This window comes from Mytilus edulis, chromosome 9 (assembly GCF_963676685.1).
Source record: "Mytilus edulis chromosome 9, xbMytEdul2.2, whole genome shotgun sequence".
NCBI classification, from domain to species: domain Eukaryota; kingdom Metazoa; phylum Mollusca; class Bivalvia; order Mytilida; family Mytilidae; genus Mytilus; species Mytilus edulis.
The window spans coordinates 6,729,184-6,753,470 of record NC_092352.1 but is presented as its reverse complement, the minus strand read 5'-3'; the positions used below and the strand labels follow the sequence as shown (position 1 = coordinate 6,753,470).

General features: G+C 32.3%; 1 protein-coding gene across 1 annotated transcript in view; it reads left to right on the top strand.

Annotated features, from left to right (window-relative positions):
* The first annotated feature begins 3,440 nt into the window (after nucleotides 1–3,440).
* The window catches only part of LOC139487547 (tachykinin-like peptides receptor 99D), a 38,629-nt gene continuing 17,782 nt past the window's right edge, over nucleotides 3,441–24,287 (top strand). The window contains exon 1 of the mRNA XM_071272428.1: nucleotides 3,441–4,041. Within this exon, the coding sequence (XP_071128529.1) occupies nucleotides 3,675–4,041 (367 nt within the window). The 5' untranslated portion in view covers nucleotides 3,441–3,674. The remainder of the gene's footprint in view (nucleotides 4,042–24,287) is intronic.

Here is a 24,287-nt window from a genome sequence, read left to right as displayed (position 1 = left end):
ATATGGCGGGGCTAACCTAGTTTGTTGGCATCAAACCCTCCTCATAACCTGGGACAGTGGTTTAATTGTACAACATAAAAAAAGACTATAAATATCAGTAGAAAAAGGTCTTAACTTACAGACCTGAAGTTGCAAGACATTTATTTAACCCACAACAGAAAGACACCAAATACAGACCTGAGAGTACTCGAAAAAAACTGACAGCTAGTTCGAAGCGTATAACAAATAATGAAAAAATCATGCATCTAAGACATAAATATCAATCAATACAAATCCATCATAAAACAGATATATTGTAAAGATGTTACTAACAGCCAGAGAAAAACATGATCTTGTGCAATGCCAAGATACAGCCTCATACAGGTATCGACAGATTGTAGAGACATAGATCATGTATATACGAATGTAATGTTTAGTTTAATTCTAATTCAATAATAGGATCACCAACTTCATTTTTACTGTATACATCATGCAATGTGGTGTACTTAGTGAATAATTGCACAAAAACATCGAAATAATCGGATCGTCATCGCGATGCAGACCATCAATCGTCGATTGTTTACGTATTTTTACTTTACTACAGACAAGGTTACGTTTGTTAGTACATCAAAAACAAATTCGGTGACCGATTTTCAGATATAATTCAACGAGCCAAACTAATATGCAAAATTTTACCAAAATCTGTGACATAGCCCATTTACTGTTTATTGACCCTAGTAAGGAGTGATAAGTTAACCCGTATCAGATCTATATTTCTGGACGAAACCCCTGACTTAATAATTTACCAGTAATACATAGGTACTGTCTTTGACCCCTGACTTAATGCTTTACCAGTAATACATACATGTAGGTACTGTCGTTGACCCCTGACTTAAAAATTTAGAAGTAATACATAGGTACTGTCTTTGACCCCTGACTTAATAATTTACCAGTAATACATAGGTACTGTCTTTGACCCCTGACTTAATAATTTACCAGTAATACATAGGTACTGTCTTTGAACCCTGACTTAATAATTTACCAGTAATACATAGGTACTGTCTTTGACCCCTGACTTAATAATTTACCAGTAATACATAGGTACTGTCTTTGACCCCTGACTTAATGCGTTACCAGTAATACATAGGTACTGTCTTTGACCTCTGACTTAACTAGAGGCTCTAAAGAGCCTGTGTCGCTCACCTTGGTCTATGTGAATATTAAACAAAGGAAGTAGATGGATTCATGACAAAAATGTGTTTTGGTGATGGTGATGTGTTTGTACATCTTACTTTACTGAACATTCTTGCTGCTTACAATTATCTCTATCTATAATGAACTTGGCCCAGTAGTTTTAGTGGAAAATGTTAGTAAAAATTTACAAATTTTATGAGAATTGTTAAAAATTGACTATAAAGGACAATAACTCCTTAGGGGGTCAATTGACCATTTCAGTCATGTTGACTTATTTGTAAATCTTACTTTGATGAACATTATTGCTGTTTACAGTTTATCTTCATCTATAATAATATTCAAGATAACCAAAAACAGCAAAATTTCCTTAAAATTACCAATTCAGGGGCAGCAATCCAACAATGGGTTGTCCAATTCATCTGAAAATTTCAGGGCAGATAGATCCTGACCTGATAAACAATTTAACCCCGTCAGATTTGCTCTTTATGCTTTGGTTTTTGAGTTATAAGCCAAAAACTGCATTTTACCCCTATGTTCTATTTTTAGCCATGGCGGCCATCTTGGTTGGTAAGCCGGGTCACGCCACACATTTTTTAACTATGTACCCCAAAGATGATTGAGGCCAAGTTTGGATTAATTTGGCCCAGTAGTTTCAGAGGAGAAGATTTTTGTAACAGATTACTAAGATTTACGAAAAATAGTTAAAAAATGACTATATAAGGGCAATAACTCTTTAAGGGGTCAACTGAACATTTCGGTCATGCAAACTTATTCGTAGATCTTACTTTGCTGAACATTATTGCTGTTTACAGTTTATCTCTATCTATAATAATATTCAAAATAATAACCAAAAACAGTAAAATTTCCTTAAAATTACAAATTTGGGGGCAGCAACCCAACAACGGATTGTCCGATTTATCTGAAAATTTCATGGCAGATAGATGTTGACCTGATAAACAATTTTACCCCATGTCAGATTTGCTCTAAATGCTTTGGCTTTTGAGTTATAATTAAAAAATGCATTTTACCCCTATGTTCTATTTTTAGCCATGGCGGCCATCTTGGTCGGTTGGCCGGGTCACGCCACACATTTTTTAAACTAGGTACCCCAATGATGATTGTGGCCAAGTTTGGTAAAATTTGGCCCAGTAGTTTCAGAGGAGAAGATTTTTGTAAAAGTTAACGACGACGGACGACGGACGCAAAGTGATGGGAAAAGCTCACTTGGCCCTTCGGGCCAGGTGAGCTAATAATTTACCAGTAATACATAGGTACTGTCTTTGACCCCTGACTTAATAATTTACCAGTAATACATAGGTACTGTCTTTGACCACTGACTTAATAATTTACCAGTAATACATAGGTACTGTCTTTGAAATTCAAAACATAACAACAGAAAACTGCATAGCGCATAACTTACCCCATTTTCTTAAATAAAAAAAAATTGATATGAAAAAAAAATAGGTGTGTGATTTAAATACACCTCAAAAATGTTCCATTTCCAACAACAACATAAAGAAAACATGATAGATTATGTTAAAAATAAAAACACGAAAAAAGCATCAACATATGTAACTGTGTAAACAATCTTTCTCATGGAACAAAGATAAATGCTTTGATCTTAGATGCTTATATTTCTTATCTTCACATAGACGAACTTTATCAATATTGCTCATTAAATCAAAATCTTACAAATTTAAACTTGAAAATAAACTAATTAAGGTATTACCTTCTATAATCATACTTTACAAACTACATGAAGTATACACTATTATAAATTGTTCATTAAGCAATATTTCATAGATAACTGCATTATTTATATGCTTCTTGACATCAATAAATATATTAATATAACTATTAAGACGTCCTCCGACTCTATTCACCTTAGTTTTGATTAATTCTGTATGTTATGAAGTAAGAAAACCACAGGTTGTGAATATTTCTGGTGTAACTAATGCAGGCAATTGTGTACTTAATTATTATGCACCGTCAAAGGAAACACGTTTTGTTTATATCGGGTTATGAAATCTATAAAAACATAATATTTTATAGTTTTTAACACATAAAATTCATACTGGAGGACAAAACGACCAGAGAATAAAGAATACTATTAATCTTAACTTGCAATATAACTGAAACGAAATGCAGAAATAAACATAGTTTAGACGAATGAAAATTACATTTTTATGCATTTATTTATTAACATATGTTTTCTTTAAAAGTGTTTTTGGCAAGTATGATAATATTCGTCTTTTGTTAATTTTCTTGATGCTAATTATGACGGTTAGGGTTGATAGAGTGAGGAAACATTGTATGGCAATCCCAAAGGATAATTTATCAAATGAGAACCTCCAGAACTAATGATCGATTCCACGTGATTTACGTGGATCTGTATCATGTGACACAGGCTATCTTCACGTCTTCATTTGTATAAAGTTATTGGATAGTTCCAAACAGATAGTTTTATATTAGAACAATGAATTAATACAATATATTACACAATGGAGGTAATTGTTTATAATAGTTCTGAAGTTAACGGGACATACAATGTAACTGACCAGGGTGGACAGGATTACAGCGATTATCCATATGTGGGAGAACTTAAACAAGTTCCAGAATGGGAAGTTATTCTTAAATCTTTACTTTTTGCAGTTATTATATATTTTTCACTGGTAGGAAATTTTTTGATAATTGTTGTTGTATTACGGAACCGGTCCATGAGAACAACCACCAATTATTACATAGTAAATTTGGCTGTGGCCGATCTGCTCGTGACCGTCTGCTGTATGTGGGTATCGCTTGTTGATGACGTATCTGAAGGATGGGTACTTGGAGCATTCTTCTGCAAGATCAACACTTTCACACAAGGTTAGGACATATTGTCTATTGTTGTTTCTAATTTCCTCTTTGCATATAATTCAAAATGAGAGACGAGGTAACGTCATTATGACAGAAACCAGACAATACAAGTAAATGAATAAACAAATGATTTCTGAAAATAAATCATTAATATTAATAGGATCGAATGATACGTTTAAATTTATTACCATAAACACCTTCTAGAATAATCTTATCCTATTATAGCAACACAACTTGACTTCAATATTTAATAAGGAGACTTGATATAAAGAACGCCAGTAATTCAAATTTCTACCAGTGATCCAAAGACGACGCTAACCACCACAAATCACCACACGGCCTCGACCAATGAGTAAAACCTATACTGTATAAACCAAGAACAACAGTTTTTTTTTATTTAAGCTAAAACCACTCAAAATCTTAACGGTTAAACATTTGAAATTATTGAAAGTTTAATACAAAGCAAAGCTTAAACCTGTAAAAAGCTATATAGAATGTTGTTTGAAATTCTGAAGATGGAGCTTTTCATTTTAAAGTCTTAATTTTTAATACTAGAAAATATTCTGTCTTTTAGTTTATTTGGTTATCAAGATACACAATAAGTTCATTCGAATTCAAACGAAGATTTAAGATACGTGTTTTTATTATCCGCTAAAATTGAAATGTTCATTAATAATTTAGATATACGGAAGGGGTATTATTTTACGTCAACTACTATTATATTATTCTGAAATTCTGAGAAAAGTCAACAGCGAAGGAAATTTATAGTCAATCAAATCTTTGCTAAATAATTGAAGGATTGTTATCACATATTGAATACTTGCAGGCATTTTGTTCGCACTAACATCTCATATTTCATGGAATATTATTGTTAATTTATTAATGGTTTCATTAAAAACCGTTACAACAGGAATCCGGATATATACCAGATTGTTAAACCTCAACTAAGTTCATCAAAATAACTTCAAGAACCATTGTTGTATCACGATACTATCTTCAAATATTTTATAAATACTTGCATTTAACACCGTTTTAGTTACAGCAATTGTAGTTACAGAGCAAACAAGTTTGAGAATTGTCTGTTGAATCTTTCTTTCCGACTTAAGAGATTATTTTCTTTAACTTACTTTTATAATGTTATTCATTATGCATTGCGAGTATTTTTTTTTAATTTTCATTCGTGCATTCACATTTGAATGTTACTTTTATCCTTCTCCGAAAAATTTCTGTTTACAAATTTTGTCAGTGTATAACGTTTTCCCCCTTCTTTTGTACTGCATGTGGCGCAAAATCGGGCCTTCCTGTATTGCATATTGTCAGGATCGAGACCAGATTATGACTTCTTGTACTGTATATTGCCAAAATCATGACTTCTTGTATTGAATTCTGATAAGATCTTGACTTCTTGTATTGTATACTGACAATGTCATGATGTCTTGTATCGTATATTACCAAGATCGTGACTTCTTTCATTGTATAATGCAAGGATCATGACTTCTTCTATCGTATAATGCCAAGATCATGACTTCTTGTATCGTATAATGCCAAGATCATGACTTCTCGCATTGTATATTGCCTTGATCATGACTTTTTCCATTGTATATTGCCGAGATCATGACTTCTTACATTGTATATTGTCAAGATCGTGACTTCTTGTGTTGCATATTGCCAAGATCGTGACTTCTTGCATTGTTTATTGCCGAGATTATGACTTCTTACATTGTATACTGCCGAAATCATGACTTCTTACATTGTATATTGCCAAGATCGTGACATCCTGTGTTGTATACTGCCGATATCATGACATCTTTTGTTGTATACTGCCAAGATTATGACTTTTTGTGTTTTACATTGCCGAGATCGTGACTTCTTGGGTTTTATATTGCCGAGATCATGACTTCTTGTGTTGTATACTGCCAAGATCGTGACTTCTTGTGTTGTATATTGCCGAGATCATGACTTCTTGAATTGTATAATGCCGTGATCATGACTTCTTACATTGTATATTTCCAAGATCGTGACTTATTGTGTTGTATTCTGCCGTGATCATGACTTCTTACATTGTATACTGCCGAGATAATAACTTCTTAGATTGTATTTTGCTAAAATCGTGACTTCTTGTGTTGTATATTTCCAAGATCATGACTTTTTGTATTGTATACTGTCGTAATCATGACTTCTTACATTGTATATTGCCAAGATCGTGACTTCTTACATTGTAAATTGCCAAGATTGTGACTTCTTCCATTGTATATGTTCAAGATCGTGACTTCTTGTGTTGTATACTGCCATGATCATGACTTTTTGTGTTGTATACTGCCATGATCATGACTTTTTGTATTGTATACTGCCGTGATCATGACTTCTTACATTGTATATGTTCAAGATCGTGACTTCTTGTGTTGTATACTGCCATGATCATGACTTCTTACATTGTATACTGCCGTGATCATGACTTCTTACATTGTATTTTGCCAAGATCGTGACTTCTTGTGTTGTATATTTCCAAGATCATGACTTCTTGTATCGTATACTGCCGTGATCATGACTTCCTACATTGTATATTGCCAATATCGTGACTTCTTGCATTGTATACTGCCGAGATCATGACTTCTTGTGTTGTATATTGCCAAGATCGTGACTTATTGTGTTGTATATTGCCGAGATCATGACTTCTTACATTGTATATTGCCGAGATAATAACTTCTTACATTGTATATTACCAAGATCGTGACTTATTGTGTTGTATATTGCCAAGATCATGACTTCTTGTATTGTATACTGCCGTGATCATGACTTCTTACATTGTATTTTGCCAAGATCGTGACTTATTGTATTGCACAATATCGTGTTTTCCTGTTGTACTGTTGAATATTTTTTCTACTTGAAATCTTTAATATGATCTGTTGTTACGGGCTTTGAACTAGCTGTCAGTGAATGCGAGTGATGTTGGGATTTACAAGTACCGGACCACATCCACTCTATGTTTTTGTTAGATGTATTTCTATTTGTATCTATCTGATGAGTTAAGCCTTTTTCATCTGATTTTTATAGTTCGTTCTTATGGTTTACTGTTACACCACTGTCCAAGGTAAGGGAGAGGGTCGATATCTCGCTAACATGTTTAACCCCGCCCAATCTTGTATGTGTCTGTCTGTCCCAAGTCAGGAGCCTGTAATTCAGTGGTTGTCGTTTGTTGATGTGTTAATAGTTATCAAAGGAACCAGGATTATAATTTAGTACACCAGACGCGCATTTCGTCTACATAAGACTCATCAGTGACGCTCAGATCAAAATAGCTTAAAAGCCAAACAAGTACAAAGTTGAAGAGCATTGAGGACCCAAAATTCCCAAAAATGTGCCAAATATAGCTAAGGTAATCTATTCCTGGGATAAGAAAATCCTTAGTTTTTCGAAAAAAATCAAAGTTTTGTAACAGGAAATTTATAAAAATGACCATATAATTGACATTCATGTCAACACCGAAGTGCTGACTACTGGGCTGGTGATACCCTCAAAAACACTTTACATATTTGTTTTTCGTTTATTTTTTGTACTTAAATTAGGCCGTTGGTTTTTTCGTTTGAATTGTTTTACATTTGTCATTTCGGGGTCTTTTATAGCTGACTATGCGGTATGGGCTTTGCTCATCGTTTAAGGCCGTACAGTTACCTATAGTTAATTGTTGTGTCATTTTGGTTGTCTGATTGGCAATCATACCACATCTTCTTTTTTTATATTTCAGTCACATCGAGACTTTTTAATCTGTGATTGGTAAACACATGTACTATTGTTTATATTTTGTTTATTTGTACGGTTTGTTTGCTATCTTTTATACTGATATTAGAGAGTTAGTGTTGTTTTTGTACTGATATTTATTGAACGTTCATACAGTCATTATATTTAATTATTCCATTGTTTGAGATTTAAAGGGGTATTTTTTGTATACTTTAAGTTTGCCATATTTGCTCGGCATTGGTTGTCTATGGATATATCTTATAGTTAAATACGGAATGTTGTATAAATTATATATATTTCACAAATTATTTTAATTCTATATTTATTTTAAAATTTTGACTAGGGTGTTTAAGCGCTGACGCTGTCTGCTCTTAGAGATCTCTAGATAATTTAATATACTATGTATCATCCCAAAATTGGACTGCATACACATCTTTGATATGGTAATTTTCCTTAAATTTGCAGTCAATAAAATAATAAAATCAATTGAAACTGAAAAGATTTACCTACTCCCAAGCATAGGTGACCCTTCTTCTCCCAGGCAAGTTGAACAATTAGGCATAAATAAACATAGCAAAATATTTCGATGATTTTTACCTTTGCTATTGATTCGAGCTTTGTGTGTCCTATGTACTGTAGTTTGACTTCATTTATCATGTTTATATGAGAGGAACTTTAACACAACAAACGAACTATTCAATAGAAGGAGCTACTTATCAAAAGTGCAATAAAATATTGGCATAAAATAAAATTGTGATATTCACAATAGATAACACATTTGTATAAATTAATATACTAATATATAAAATTCTAATATGACGTGCTTCTTTAGCTTTGTGAACAACACTGTGATAAAATTCTCGATAAAATATACTTAGCGCAGACTCAGAGATATACATAGTAATGGCTGTTACAATATACTTCCCACGTAAATCTACATGTATTGGAACCTATTTGCAGGCCCTTTGCCGATTTTATTGTTTAAAAAAGTGCAATTAAAAAAAGACAAAATAACTTTTATTCTTATTCGTATGCATAATAAAAGGAAGTAATGCACAAGAGCTCGGGGAAATCAACAAAATAAAAATAAAATAAAATTCCGCGAAAGTCTATTAATCTTTTTGGCGCGTTTAAGTCATTTCAAAACATGACGTCATACAAATGAAACCGCTAAAGTTGAATGTTTTCTGTTACGTGAACCATCGGAATTCGTATGCTATTGTATTAAAACTAATTTTTGAGGTAGGTTTTGTTTTATTTTCTATTCTATTACATTTTTCGCATATTTACTCATTTCAGCAAGTCAACATGGCGGCTCCTTAGTTACAAAATGTTGACTTTGGATTTGACGGAAGCTTACGAGAAAAACATGTAAATTAAAAATGGCAAATGTTGGGTTTGAGAATTTAAAGAATTAAAACAATTTTTTCTAGCAGTTATTCAAGAAATAAACTTCGCAAGCTACATATTTATAAAGATATTTGAGCTTTATCTAACAGGGAGTAAAAAAGAACAGCCACAAACACAGCATACCCTCCCTCGCTTCAGTTTTTTAATGACCGTATTTGTCCTATTAGAATCGAAATAATTCATGGAAGCCATAGATTGTTGGAAATTTACACATGGCCTGGGCCGTGATATTCGTTAATTTTATCCCTCGCTAACGCTCAGGATAAAATTCGAATATCACGGCCCAGGCCATGTGTAAATTTCCAACAATCTATGGCTTCCATGAATTATTTCTTAAACATTGCATGGTTAGCGGCAATACACCTCATTCTGAAGTTGACTGACTTAAATCAAAATCTCAATACATAGGCATAAATATGTTCTTCAGTCAAATTGGTTTCTATCTCTACGGTATACTTGATTTATTAGTTAATATAGTTTTCGCCAAAGCAATATTTTGTACTATGCGATTACATATGACAATCTTTTTTCGTCTTTTCCGTGACTAATATTCAAAGAAAGAAATAGCACTGTTAATAAACAAAATATACAAAATGAATTCAAATATTCGAGATAGAGTTTACAGAAATGCTTCTAAGTTGGAGAATCTAAAACATTTTCAATATGATCTAGACATCTGTTTTTAAAATTGCACACCAAAACGTTATCTTCAAAGTACTTTGTAGGTGTACAGCAAAACTTTTATCTTCAAAGGTGTACAACAAAACGTTTATCTTTAAAGGTGTACAACAAAACGTTTATCATCAAAGATGTACACCAAAAAGTTTATTATTTTATTTTCGAAAGTCTACGCCAAAACGTTAAGTTTCTATGTGTCAGACAGCCAATACGTTTATTTTCAGGAACTGTACACCAACACGCTTATTTTATGAGATGTACACCAGCACGTACTATATTTTTCAACAGTGAACACAAACACGTTTATTTTCAGGAGATGTACACCAAAACGTTTATTTTCAGGTGCATATCAAAACGTTTAATGTTTTAAAATGTACACCAAAACATTTAATGTTTTAAAGTGTACACCAAAACGTTAATTTTTAAGTGTGAACACAAAAACGTTGATCTTAAGTGATGGTTTGGAATTTAAACCATAAGTACTCAACTATACTTTCTTATGGTGCTCATGTGTAATGAAATTCCAACGTTCCTTTTAAGATTTAAAATTTGTTTTTATGTTGCTTAAAAAATATTGAATGCTATAAAATCATATTTTTGTACGAACATAATTATCCTTCATATATCTGAGACACTCATAAATTAATAAATTGTTATAGTATTTTAACCAATTTTCTCTGTAGAGTTTATTTAATTTTTAGTTATACGTCTGAAATCTTTACGACATCTATTCATTTAACTGAATTTTCTCTAAGGAAGTATTCAATCATTGTATTAACTGATGCAAATTATAGATTGTAAAGCCATTTTACCGCGGTTTGTGCGCAATAGAATACAAAAATATAAACTAATAGTGTAAAATCGTTTTTATCTTGTACTAACAATGAAATTATCTCTTTACGATTCTGAAATGGTCAAGATACGTTTGAAGTTGCTTGTTAAGTGACATAAAATCATTATTTTCCATCATAGTATCTTTGGGGCACTCAGTCACAAGATGTCTTTAATAACTTGTACAATCGCTGACATATTTGTATTCTGTTATATCCTCTGATACAGTTGTACCATTGATTTCATAAAAGTTAAGCTTTTTTTTTTTAGAATTATCTCTTTTATAAGCTTAAATTAGTTATATATATATACTTTTGAGAAAAACTGTTCTCTGAAAAATGATTTTACCTTAAGATTTTATTAACCAAAAATATATTAATATTTGAACTATTCCATAATAATAATTCCAATTAAGTGTTCCAATAGTAAAATAACCAACTGTGACAGTTCTCTTAACTCTTAAAATAGATAAGATTTATTTGATGAGTTCTACGGTGAATAATTTATAATGCTTATTTTCTGTGGAAGTTTTGTTTTATTCAAATGAGATTGGAAAGAGACATGATACCTTAATAAAATTGAACATTAATTGACGTATTTGTAAACTAATATTCTGTGTTGACTTTGATCTATATATAAGTTTATGATCATTTCTTTCATGAAAAGGTTGTTTATATTAACATTTTTGTATTTAAAACAGCTGTGACAAATCACTTGACAGTCCTTTAAACTGTAATTGTATAAACCATTTCCATTTCCGTTCGTTCAATAAATGGGCGCTTTTAATTTATAGCACTTCAACACGTGACTGGGAATATCATCTTTAACACGTGACTGAGAATATCATCTATTTAAATATTATTATTTCTCTCTGATTCAATATTAATATTTACAAAACTAAAGTTTTCCCTACTTTTTTCAATTTGCTTATTTTCAATATGTTTTTTTTTTTCAATATGGTTTTATTCAATATGGTTTTGACGGAGAGTGGTCTCATATATATTTTACCACATCTGCTTTTTTATATTAAAATATGTTTTGTTTGTCCATGGTTTTGTAATACACAAGTACATGACATGGATGATGTTCACCCCATGAGACGGCAATATTTTAGTCTACAGGTACATATAAATAATAAGCATAATGATGTTAGACGTAATATTGACAGATTTTCAATAATTTATGGGATCTACGACTTAAAGTATTGTTAGAGAAATATTGATAGAAAACTATTTTGAATAAGATTAATTATTATATTGATTTCTAGTTATTGGTTTGAATAACTGGTGTTCGCTCAATTCTTTTATATAGTTTGGCTGTACTGGCCAGACCAATTAGTGTAACCAAGATGACTGGGTTTAAGTAAGGATAAAACAATCAGGAGCTGACTTTTATTTCACTACCAATCCAAAAGGTGAAAAACTGAAAATACAAATATAAATACAATTTTACAATGTGTTCATTGATAATTAAAGTCCATTAAAAAAACGGATAAACAGTTCGTAGATATATAAAGCTGTTAAAGTTCTATATAATAATTAATAGATGAATATTCTTGCACACGTCGGGTTCTATCTTGAAATAAATTGAGTTATCGCAGATGCGAACAGTTTGAACGGTTAAATGTTCATAGTTTCTTTATAACATAGGAAATATATTATATATTCCGATTATTGGCAATGTTATCGCATTCAATCAGTTCAGGCAGATTGAATCTAGTATTGTCTTGTACAGACTTCACAACAAAGCCGTTTCCTCGTTTACCGGAAGTAACCTTACTGCCGGAGCATGTGGATAACAAATAGTCTTTTGTTTCTGCCTGTACGTTGAATAGGCTGAAGAATTCAGGAGCCACGAGAGACCGGTTGCTTTGGTCGTCAATAATTGCATACATGCGAATCCCTTTGTCTTGATTATTTTTGTGAAAGACATTCAAAGGAAGTATCTTGGCACAAGATTTACTACTGTTGTCGTCTTTGGAGATATCTGTGAAGGTTGAACTAACAGAGGTTAGCTTGGTTTCAGCTAACTCAAGTTGCTCCCCGCCGTCGACTGATCTAGGCGGTGAAGGCGGTTCATCTTTGGGTCGGTACACTCGATTTGTGTGTAACGCGGTGGTGTGTTGTTTACTTCCGCATTCATTGCAACTGATACTCGCGTTGCAATCGCGACTTCTGTGCATAGTCGAATCACAGCATTTGTAACGAAGATTATTTTTCCTCAACAGTTCCTTGCGTTCCTCTATAGTTTTAGCTCTGAACCCACGACATTCATTTAGCGAATGTTCGGTATTGTGTATTATGCACAGATTTTGTTGCTGTGCAGTCTCTCCAGATTGTTGTTCGACCGCAGTCTTGTAAACGTTGATCTTTGTTCCAGGCTGAGGTGTGAACCTTGGCGCAGCACCTTTTGTATTAGGCGTGACTTTTGACCCAAAGATGAACCCATGATCGTTCTTTATTTTGCTGATTTCCCTGATAAAGGCAGAGAATTCTGTGAAGGGTGGAAATGCAACTTCATATTTGGACTTGTATCTTGAAGCCCATGTTATCCACTTTTCTTGGAGTCCGTATGGCAGTTTTTCCACAATAGGATTTACCCCCTTCGAAGAGTCGAAGTAAGCTAGCAAACATCCCAGCTTGGGATTTTCTTTGTGGTATTCTATTTCTGAGATGATGTCTGACAAATCGTAAAGGAGTGAGTTGTCTTTATTTGTCAGTGTTGGAAAGTTGTCAAGTTTCCTGACGAGAGACGTTTGCAACATTATTGGATCACCATATCGATCGTCCAGTCTTTCACATAGTCTTTGAAGGCCTCTTGTTGGGTTGTTGGTATTTGATACCCTTATACTCATGGCATGTTTACCAGACTCTGGTCCAAGCCATTTAATAAGTAGGTCTATCTGTTCCGAGTCTGAAACTTGTAGTTCGTCTATGACGTTTTTAAAGCTGGCTTTCCATGTGTGAAATGATTCTGCCTGGTCGTTAAAGCCTGTTAGCCGGGAGAACAGAAAGTCCTTGCGAAGGAGAAATCTGGTAATCTCTAACGTAGGATTGTTTTGCTGCAGGTGTGCAGAAGGGGTCTCTTCGATAACTCCTTGTTTTGGGTGTAAGACAGGGATCTTTTCTGAAACGCCCTGTTTTCCTATGCCAGTTAGTGTTTCCAGATCTGGGAATACATCAACTTCTGGTGACTTAGAATGTGTAGGCAAGACATCAGGTGTTTGTGATGGCAAGTTCAGTGCCACGGATGGCACGAACGCTGGTGCTTCATGACTCAGCTCAATCTTAACAGGAATTTGTTTTTTCTTTTGAGGTCCTGTTACAAAACGACAATAAAACTATTGTCCCGATATAAGAGTACTTCTATAGTTCAAAGCCTATTACAACCAACTACAATAACCATACATTCTCAATTAGTATAGTGTAAAGGCCTCAGTCAGTTGGAGAAAATCATGAACTTTAACATTGTCAAAATATAAGTGTTGACAATATGAAGCACCCTAACTTTTCATAAATTTTTACACGAATACCCAAAGAGAAGTCTTGCTCACGGGAAGTTCACTTCAAACGAGTCACGAAAGTGACGTGAACTGTTTTCCCATATGTTTTCACGTCAATCTAATGTGAATAACACTTGAATTTCAAATGAAAATCACATGAATTTCTACGCTGGCTACCGGTTTGACATTCAATATCGAATAAAGAACCGGCCACTAGCTTCACATACATACACTGTATATCAAAGCATTGTATGTAGGAATTATAATGCCTCTTTAACATTTGAATATAAGTCAAACCAAACTAGCTCGAAACTGTTTTAAGTTCTACTTCAATTTCATTTCCCAGTGTTCCTTCTTAAACTGAATTTTATCAATGAAATCTATTTTAAATAATCAAATTACAGCACATTTTCCTGCCGTGTAATGCTAAGATAAGCGAACGATCTTTCATGGTTGCATGACAAAAAGACCAATTAAATATATCATAACATGTAGATGCACGCGTTCTGAAGAATTAATGGAAATCATTTCGAGTTTGTTTTAATTTGCTAAGAATTTATCTGTACCAGGAATTTGATAACGAATTGTATAATAATTTATAAAAGATAACAAATTTTTCTACGATTGAATTTTAAATGATGAACGTCTCGAATGTCTACTTTTTAAACGGAAATCAATTATGTAATGCATGGATTCAAGATGAGGATAATATATCATTTTAATAAAATTCAGAATGGAAATGGGAAATTGGTCAAAGAGACAACAACACGATCAAAGAGCAGACAACAGCCGAAGGCCACCAATGGGTCTTTAACGGAGCGAGAAAATCCCACAGACGAAGGTGGTCCTAAGCTAGCCTCTAAATAAAATTGTGTACTAGATCAGTGAAAACGGACGTCAAACAACTCCAAAACATATAAATGAAATATTAAAAAACTTACAAGACTAACACAGGCCAGAGGCTTCTGACTTTGGACAGGCGCAAAAATGTGGCGGGGTTTAACATGTGTTGTGAGATCTCAATCCGCCCCCTTATTGCTCTAGCCAATGTAGAATTAAGACACGCATAGCAATACACACAGAATAATAACAATCGGATGCTGTACCCTAATTTTTACATTTTTACCAATTTTGTCTGTTTGTTTTGCTCACACAATGTTATCAATATATGGACATGAGACTGAGGTTAAGCTAGTTATAAAAACATGTTTAATCCACCATTTTCCTTATATGGAATTGCCTGTACAAAGTCAGAAATATGATTGTTATGAGATTTTATGTTATTGTGCTATTTGTAAAGGGTCTTCCCGTTTAGAATGTTTTCATGGAGAACGTTTTTTTGTTTTGTTTATGTTATTTTACATTTGTTCAACGGCATACCGGGAGATCGGGAGATGACTGTGCGCGTTTTTCATCAAAGCATTTATTTAGCATTACATATAAAGACATCGATTGTATGGCCAGGTTGACCCTGGTAGCCTGATTGACTAGAATGTCACTGAAAAATGAATTCATTTCTTCCCAATTGAAAATAAAAATAAGATTTCTTGTTTGCCTCAGGTAAATTTAAAGAACTACAATGGCGAATGTTGATTTCTTTCATATTCAAGTCATAACGGTGAACCATTTTGTAAGAAATCTTTAGTCCAATGTCTGTCTTTACATGTAAAACTAGATAAAATTAAATTGCAACTGCATCTCTATAACATTTCTTTAATTCACGATCAAATACAAAATGTTACACGGTTTAATCGAAATACTTAACCACCGTTTACGATCATTTCATTGGTTGGTATATTTTGTTGAAATACTTGACCACCGTTTACGATCATCTCATTGGTTGGTATATTTTGTTGAAATACTTGACCACCGTTTACGATCATTTCATTGGTTGGTATATTTTGTCGAAATATTTGACCACCATTTACGATCATTTCGTTGGTTGATATATTTTGTCAGCACTTTTCCCTTTTTGTATTTACCCTGGAGTTCAATTGTTTGTTTACACTGTTTCTCTCTCGATGAACCGAGTAAAGACTGCATTCAATGGTTGGCTCTTCCCACTTAACAATTATATATCAAAAACAAATAAAGAGCGTATTTACTTTCGATGTCAATATCTTAAAATATGCATGACATAGAACACTTTTTGATTTAGACTCAATTGTTAGCGTTCAATGTCATTTGTAAAAGTCAGATTTTTATTAAATTATTTACATGTTAATGTGACAATAAAAAATTCCTAAAGATGAACACATTAAAGTGGTCATTTATTCAAATATAATTTCCGCATCACCAAATTTTATTGACATATATAACTGAACTGAATACTTGACAACTCTAGAACTGTTTAATTTTTGTGTACCAGGGTCATCGCATGTTTACATATTTATGTTCAGCAAAATGTTTTTTAAATGATGAGATAAGAGGCTGTTTTACTTTTTATATTAACATGCATGTCCAATTTATACATTAAAGATTTATAGATACGGCATTGAAAAAGTACGTAGGGCTTTCCTGAACGGAAACATAGGGCCGAGGCTAATGTTCATGTCCCAGCAATCAAACAGCAAAACTCAACAAATACTCACTGTAGCTTTGTTATCTGAATAAACATTTATGACACATGCATTTATGTGGAGAGCAATATTTATATAACCACAAAAAGGCATTAGTATATAGATATAGAAAGATGTGGTATGAGTGCCAATGAGCCAACTCTCCATTCAAGTAGCAATTAATAGAAGTAAACCATTATAGGTCAAGGTACGACCTTCAACACGGAGCCTTTGCTCCCACCGAACAGCAAGCTATAAAGGGCCCTAAAACTTACTAGTGTAAAACCATTCAAACGGGAAAACCAACAGTATAATCTATATAAAAACGAGAAACGAGAAACACGTATGAACTAAATAAACAGACGACAACCACTGTACATCAGATTCCTGACTTAGGACAGGTACAAATATTTGCAGCGGGATTAACGTATTAATGATACCAAACCTTCTCCCTTTTCTGAAACAATAGTATAACATCACAACATAGAAAGACACACGATAAAATATCAATTGGAAGGCTTAACTCAACCAAAAAACGCAAATTAACACACAAGGAACGAACAATTTTGATCTGTGATACCTGAATGCAAGTACATAGTTAATAAAAATTAAATAAACAGGTTTAAACAAAGTTAAAGTATGATACCGCTGTAAAACAATTTTTAGAAAATCATCACAAAAACTTGCGTCATATTATACACAGGTAAATAAAAATAATTTTATATGATCGTATATAAACTGTAGGTTAAAAGGGTGCAATTTCAAACTAAATTTGGCCGATGGAGAGAAATTACCAACATGGATTGCATTTGCAAAAAAATTATACAAATAAAGTCGGCCTCTCAAAATTAATAATTATCATTTTTTTTTTACTAAATACAACATTAAGTAATTACATGACTTCACGGACCAGCAATTTAAGGCTCTCATTGACAAGAAAATTTGTACTCTAAAAGAATCAAACGTTAAAAGAGTTCGTTTTTTTGGTTACATCTGACTTTTTATAGTTATACAACTGTTCTTAATGTTGCTTTTCTAAGAGCCAGGTGTACTATGAATAAAGGAAATGAATGATGTGCACCAACGAGAAAGAAACCGAACAAGAAAAATAACATCTACAGGTCAACATGCGTTAGGAGAATATATAATAGAACTAATTATTTATTAGATAACACCTTGATCATGAAACCTGAATCTGTGGATAATAAGATAGAGTTGAAATGTAAAGTTTAAATATTTCGTGTATAGATAAAGTAGACACTGTTTGGCTATGCATGTTTTAAACTTTTTTGTACAGCACTATTTTACTGTTTGAATAATGTTATAGTTGAAATGTTTTTATTGCCTGGAAACAAGTTATAAAATAACGAAGTAAATCAACCGAATTAATATTTTCTTCGCTAAGTAATACGTAACAGAAGTTATCCGATGTTCGTAAATTCATTTGGATAACATATAACATGTAAACATGAATATATCACCTAAAACCCCTGAGGGGTAATGAAATGTTCGATATTAGACACTGATATTAAAAATAAGTGTCCAAATGATGAAATAATCACTAAAATTATCAAATACATTATGACCTTTCTTTTAAATCAAACCAATTCATATGAGAGATTGTTTCAGGCTAAACATTTGTATGATGTGGCATGAATAATTTCAGTTAATTCTTATCTACAATTAGCAAGTATAATCAGGGAAAATATTATGGAAAACAGAAATAGTTAGCATGCATTACAATGAACACGAAATAGATTGTAAAAAGCTTAATTGTTACTATAGAAGTAATTGTTGAAATTTCCGATACGTATTTTGAATTCACGTGGTTTCAAACATTTTTTTTATGCATTTATGTTTTGATTTTTCTTATTTTATTTCTTATGAAGATGATTTGAACAATTGTTCAATTTGATGCGACTATCATACAAGAGAGAGGTTTAGCTAGCTATAAAACCAGGTTAAATCCACCATTTTCTATATAAGAAGACTTAAAAATATTTAACGTGAAAACAAGTACATAGACCCCTCCTTTTTAAAATGGCATGATGTTTGATATTTGTACCAATTTGAATGAAAAGGTCAACATTAATTTTTTTTCAAAGTTGATAAATATACAGCGAAAATGCAGTTTTTTTCCTAACATCTTGAAACTTTATCAAAAGTTCAATTTTTCAAAAGAAATGTACATATTAAGAGCATATTTTTGTAACGAAGATTATCATTATGTTTTTACACAAATCCGTCTTCGCTTATCTGTTGAAAAAAAGTTAGGTGTGTATATTCAAAGGGTAGAAATGTTAAAACAAAAACGAAATTTAGAGTAAATGTATGAAATAAGCATACAAAGGTATATCTTTTATCACATATTTGAATTGCTTAGAAACGTCGCACGATACTGGTGTCACCTAACGTTATATACACTCAAAGACGTAAGCCAAAATAAAAACGTTGGAATGCATGTTGTTCAGATGGCTTTTTACAATAAATTTTAAAGGATTGATTTTTTCCTCTAAGAAAGAATCAATTGTTTTTTCTTAGATAAATGATGTTGGGCTTTAGTTTTATTAACAAATTAAAAATAAAAAAATAACTTGAATTGAAACCATTTGTTTTATATACATTTTAATTATAAAGGCAATCGATTGCTTTTTTTATGGATAAACTATGCACTGAAAATGCACTCATCTTTGCACTCCAGAATGTCAAGGCGAAAGGACTACGGCATATCTAGCATGTCAGTTCTGCACAAATATATGCAAGGGAATTAGCGGGAACAATTATTAAGGTCTTTCCTTTTTCTATAAGGAAAGACCTTACTGTATTTCTTCTGATTATTAAGGTCTTTCCTTTTTCTATAAGGAAAGACCTTACTGTATTTCTTCTGATTATTATTATTAGGTCTTTCCACTTTTCTGTGGAAACACCTATTGTTTTTCTTCTGATTATTTTTTTTTTCTTTCGCCTAATTTTGTTCTTGCGATAAACATTTGTTTCGCAATATGTCGCTTTGATATTTGGTATATGATATCGAACAGTTTATGCGCTTTTGAAATTTACCCTGCGTAACCGAATACTTTTCTTTGTAGGAGTTATCTCCTCAAACACTGTTTTCCTTGTGCTCACAACTCCTTTGCAACCGTAAAAGATAACGACAAATTTATTTTACAAAATTGCTTGTTATATCCTTTGCATGATTTGTCCTATTTTGACCGAAGCAATATGACCGCTCCATATGAGAGTTATTTCCCCTTATGCATCTGATATAAGTGATATGCATTTCTATCTTATAAACCATAAGTGATAGAGACCTAGGATCTTTTGATTTGAGGTCCTTGGTCCAAAAAAATGAAAATTAGGTCAAGGTCAAAGGTCAAGGTCATATTCTAATATTTGAATTTGGCTTATTTTCACTTATATCCAAAGACCGTATAAGATATCAACAAATTAATTTTACTAAATTGTTAGTTGCGACATGTCGTAACACATACATTTTTATTGCAAGGGCACGTTGAACGTAAAAGGGAGTTTTCTCCTCTCTTGTATTTAAAAATACGCGTTTGGTGATAAAAGTCATTAACCAAATATAATTAAGACCTATGGTCTTTTGATTTGAGGTCCTTAGTTCGTGACCTTGAAATTGATCTCAAGGTCATAGCTTAATTTGACGTTCTAGATTTTGACCTTTGCTTTTATTTTATATGTATACATGATAAAGCTATGAAACTTTTGGACAAAGGTATCAAACCATTTAACCTTGAAAGAAACAACCGGAAGTAGCTATTTTTTTGTACTTAATTAATATAAAAGTATATAGAACCAGATATTTTAGGGGTTATCTCCCCTAACACCGAAAAACTTGTTATCATTCAAATCCATAACCATAATAGGTAGAAAAAAAATAAAGGGTGGAATTTGTTCAGGAACAGACCCTGGTGCTTCGTTACATTTAAATTGAAAAGATTCAACGACTCATTGGTAGGGTTATGCCCCTTTGAAAATTAACAAATGTCGGTTGGCCACTAAAACTCATAAACTGTAAGTTGTAGCCACCTAGGATCATCACCAATGATCATCAATTTACATGAACATGAAAATTGACCTAAGGTCAAAGGTCAAGGTCATGACCTATATTTTGACCTTAGCTTGTTATCGGATTTACTAAATAACCGTAAAAGATGGCTGATAAAATGTAACGGAGAAAATATGTGTCTTGTCGAGATCTACATTTGTTATGTTGGGTTGAAAATCATTGGACCAATTGTTATGGAACTAGGGCACCAAAACTGTTTTTGGGGTCCGAAATGATGATTGTTTGCTTGTAACTCAAAAATGGTTAGAGATAGAAAGAAACTTTGAATTGCAAAAATGATCAGCATAATAAGATCTACAAAGTTAGGTCAAGGTCAGAGGTCAAGTCCCTAGCAAGGACATAACACACCTTAGCAACCATATATTTTTGAACTTAGAAGGCTATGAATAATATAAATATGACATTTTTATTACTGGAAATGACATTTTTGTCCCTAGCAACGACATACAAGTCCTTAGCAATCACTTATTTTTTTAACTTTAAATACTATGAATAGTACATATGACATTTTTAATAACTTATTTTAATATATTTATCCTTAGGAATGATTTTTGCCCTAAGCAACCACTTATGAACATAAAAGTCCTTAGAAACTATATATTTTTTTAACTAAGAAGGCAATTAATAAAAGAAAAAAGGAAAGACCATTCAATTGTTCATGAACACTTGACTTTTTAATTATTGCTGTTTTTTTTTCTATTAATTTGTATTAATATGGCAGATCCGACTATTATAGTCCGGAAAACACTTCAGTTCCGCGAGAAAATCTCTCCCAACCCCTTCTCTATGAATCGGTAGAGCTTCAGCATAACACATTAATTTCAAAGTTTTCTTATTAAGCAACAAAACGAAATAGCCGTATCCCAAATCGTCTGTGAAAACCGCAATAATAACAATTAGACGTTAGTATATAATTTTATTAAATAACGTCAAAATCGTATGTGGGGACATTGTATCGGACATTTTAGTTTTATCTGATATCTCGTATATTAGATTTAATTTATGGGAATTTAATATCAAAATAGAGATAATTTTTTGAACTTTTATCCATTATAATTTTTTTTTATGTAGCGAATGGCACTGTATTAAATAAACATCATAACGTTTAATTTGGTTTGAAGGGGACAAAATGTCGGACATTGCTATTCAACTCGAATAATAAGAATTTATTTTAAAAATTCCTGATTATTGCATGAGGCGAGAGTGTGATCTTTGTACAAAATACCAGTATAAAAATTATTTACTTTCGACATGGGGATTGCTCTGGAATTCCCTTTTTTGGGACAATTTAACCAAATTTACGGCAACCTTTCGTGCATGGGACACATAATTTGTATCATCTTGATCATTTTTTTTTTATTTCCGTTTTTTCGAGAGAAAAAAATCGACATTACGTCATCGCCCAATTATGAATTGCTTGTTCTAGACAAACTTTTATATCGTTTGGTAATAAAATTTATATGTTTTTTACGGTATTCAGAATTTCACAAAACTAAAAGTGTAACGCGGGACAAGGAAATCATATTGCAAAATAAAGGTTTTATTGATTTTTAATTAATGAAAATGGTCTGTTACATATACAAAATTCCAATAATCTGAAAGAAGAGTTTAAAAGCTTTAAAATGATATACAACACTTTATAATATCAATTTTTATGTTTAAAAATTAAAAAGATGAATGTGTCATGTTCGTGATTTTACCAAAGTAACACCAGTACTGTAGCGTGCGACGTTTCTTAGGTAAAAAATAGCCTGTATGCAAATTTTCGTAAAAATCATTATGGGATGGGATCTGTATCGTATACCCTGAAAGACGCATGCATTAATATTGAAACAAAGGAAATAAGTTTGTGTTATTGTTTCTCGTGTTTCAATGTTAGGCACTCGAAACCATCATAAACGTTTAAAAAAAGAAATTAACACTTAATTCACTGTTTCGTACGACGCACTTTTCTCGATTAACCTTCGTCAGGAAAGGTTATAACCGGGAAATTGAAGTCCAAACTAATAATTAGAAGATGAAATGCGATTAACAATGAAGCAACTCTCTACTAAATATCAATCATGGTTTCGAATGGAGGTTTGTCTCTTTCGCAATCATACTACAACTCCTTATTGTTTCAATGGGTAGTACATTTAGTCTCACTGATTTATATATATACATGCATGCCTCTTCTATCAATGGAGTATATATGTGGTGCACTTCATTCATGCAACAAAAGTGATCATATGTAAGACTATATGTATATAGGTGCCAATTGAATAAATAACAATAAGAAAGATGAACCATTTGCATGAACATTTTTAATAAATAATCTTATTCTAGCCAGGGTTTTCACTTAATAACTTGGGTAAAACAATAACTTCTTTTTTCCGTTTACAAACGACTGCTGTTGAGCATCAGAGAAAAGAAACAGCGCATTTTATCTAATTACAGAAAGAACAGAATATAAAAATATATATTTATATAAACAGCAAATATTTCTATCTAAACTTAAGAAAACGCTACAAGAAGAAATGAAATAAAACATCTTTGAACAGGAATGTATGTTATTGTTGGAAGTTATTCTGCAATATTGAAGGGGGCGTTTACAAGGAGGCTCGGGAATATTCAAGTTATTATCATGGTTTCATCATTTCTTAACGTCTTCCTATAAGACTTAAAATAATGATAGTCCATACACAAATGACAAACTCAAAAGCTGAAACACATCAAACGAATGGATAACAACTGTTATATTCTTGACATGGAACAGGTATTTGCTTATGTAAAAAATGGTGGAATAAATCTGGTTTTAAAGCCAGCTTAATCACTCGCATAAAATGCCATTATATTGAAAATAATGTGTGAACAAAACCAACAGACATAGTAGATAGTATACAGTAGTCAACATTGTGTTATAATTTTATTCACTATAAAAACAAACAAATATGACGAGACGTTTTTATGCATTACCCTGGTTTATCAACGAACTGCTAAGAAACTTGTTACGTTTACCAAAGCCTGAGTAGCAGTAGATGAGAACAATTGATAATTTATTTAGATGACCGCTTCTGTCAAATGTCGAAATATAAGTCTAAAATCGAACCAGACGAAGCAATGTATGTTGTTATGTGTCTACACCTCAAAGTTTGGATATATGACAAGACGTCATACATTAACAGAAATGTGCTCTTTCATTGCGCAATTAACACAAAAAAATATATAATTCATGATTAATAAAATGGCATACCTGTGAAAACATTAACAAATTCAACAGTTATTTCTTATTACAATAATGAACACTTCTGTGTTGGAACAAGTATAATACAAGAAAATGTTAATTAATGGCACCTGAACTGGAGTGTCGAAAGTGAATATTCGAATACTTGACTATCTCACAACTATTTTATACATTCTTTACAACCTTGCGCGTCATCTTCAAGCATCTAATTATATTCACCAT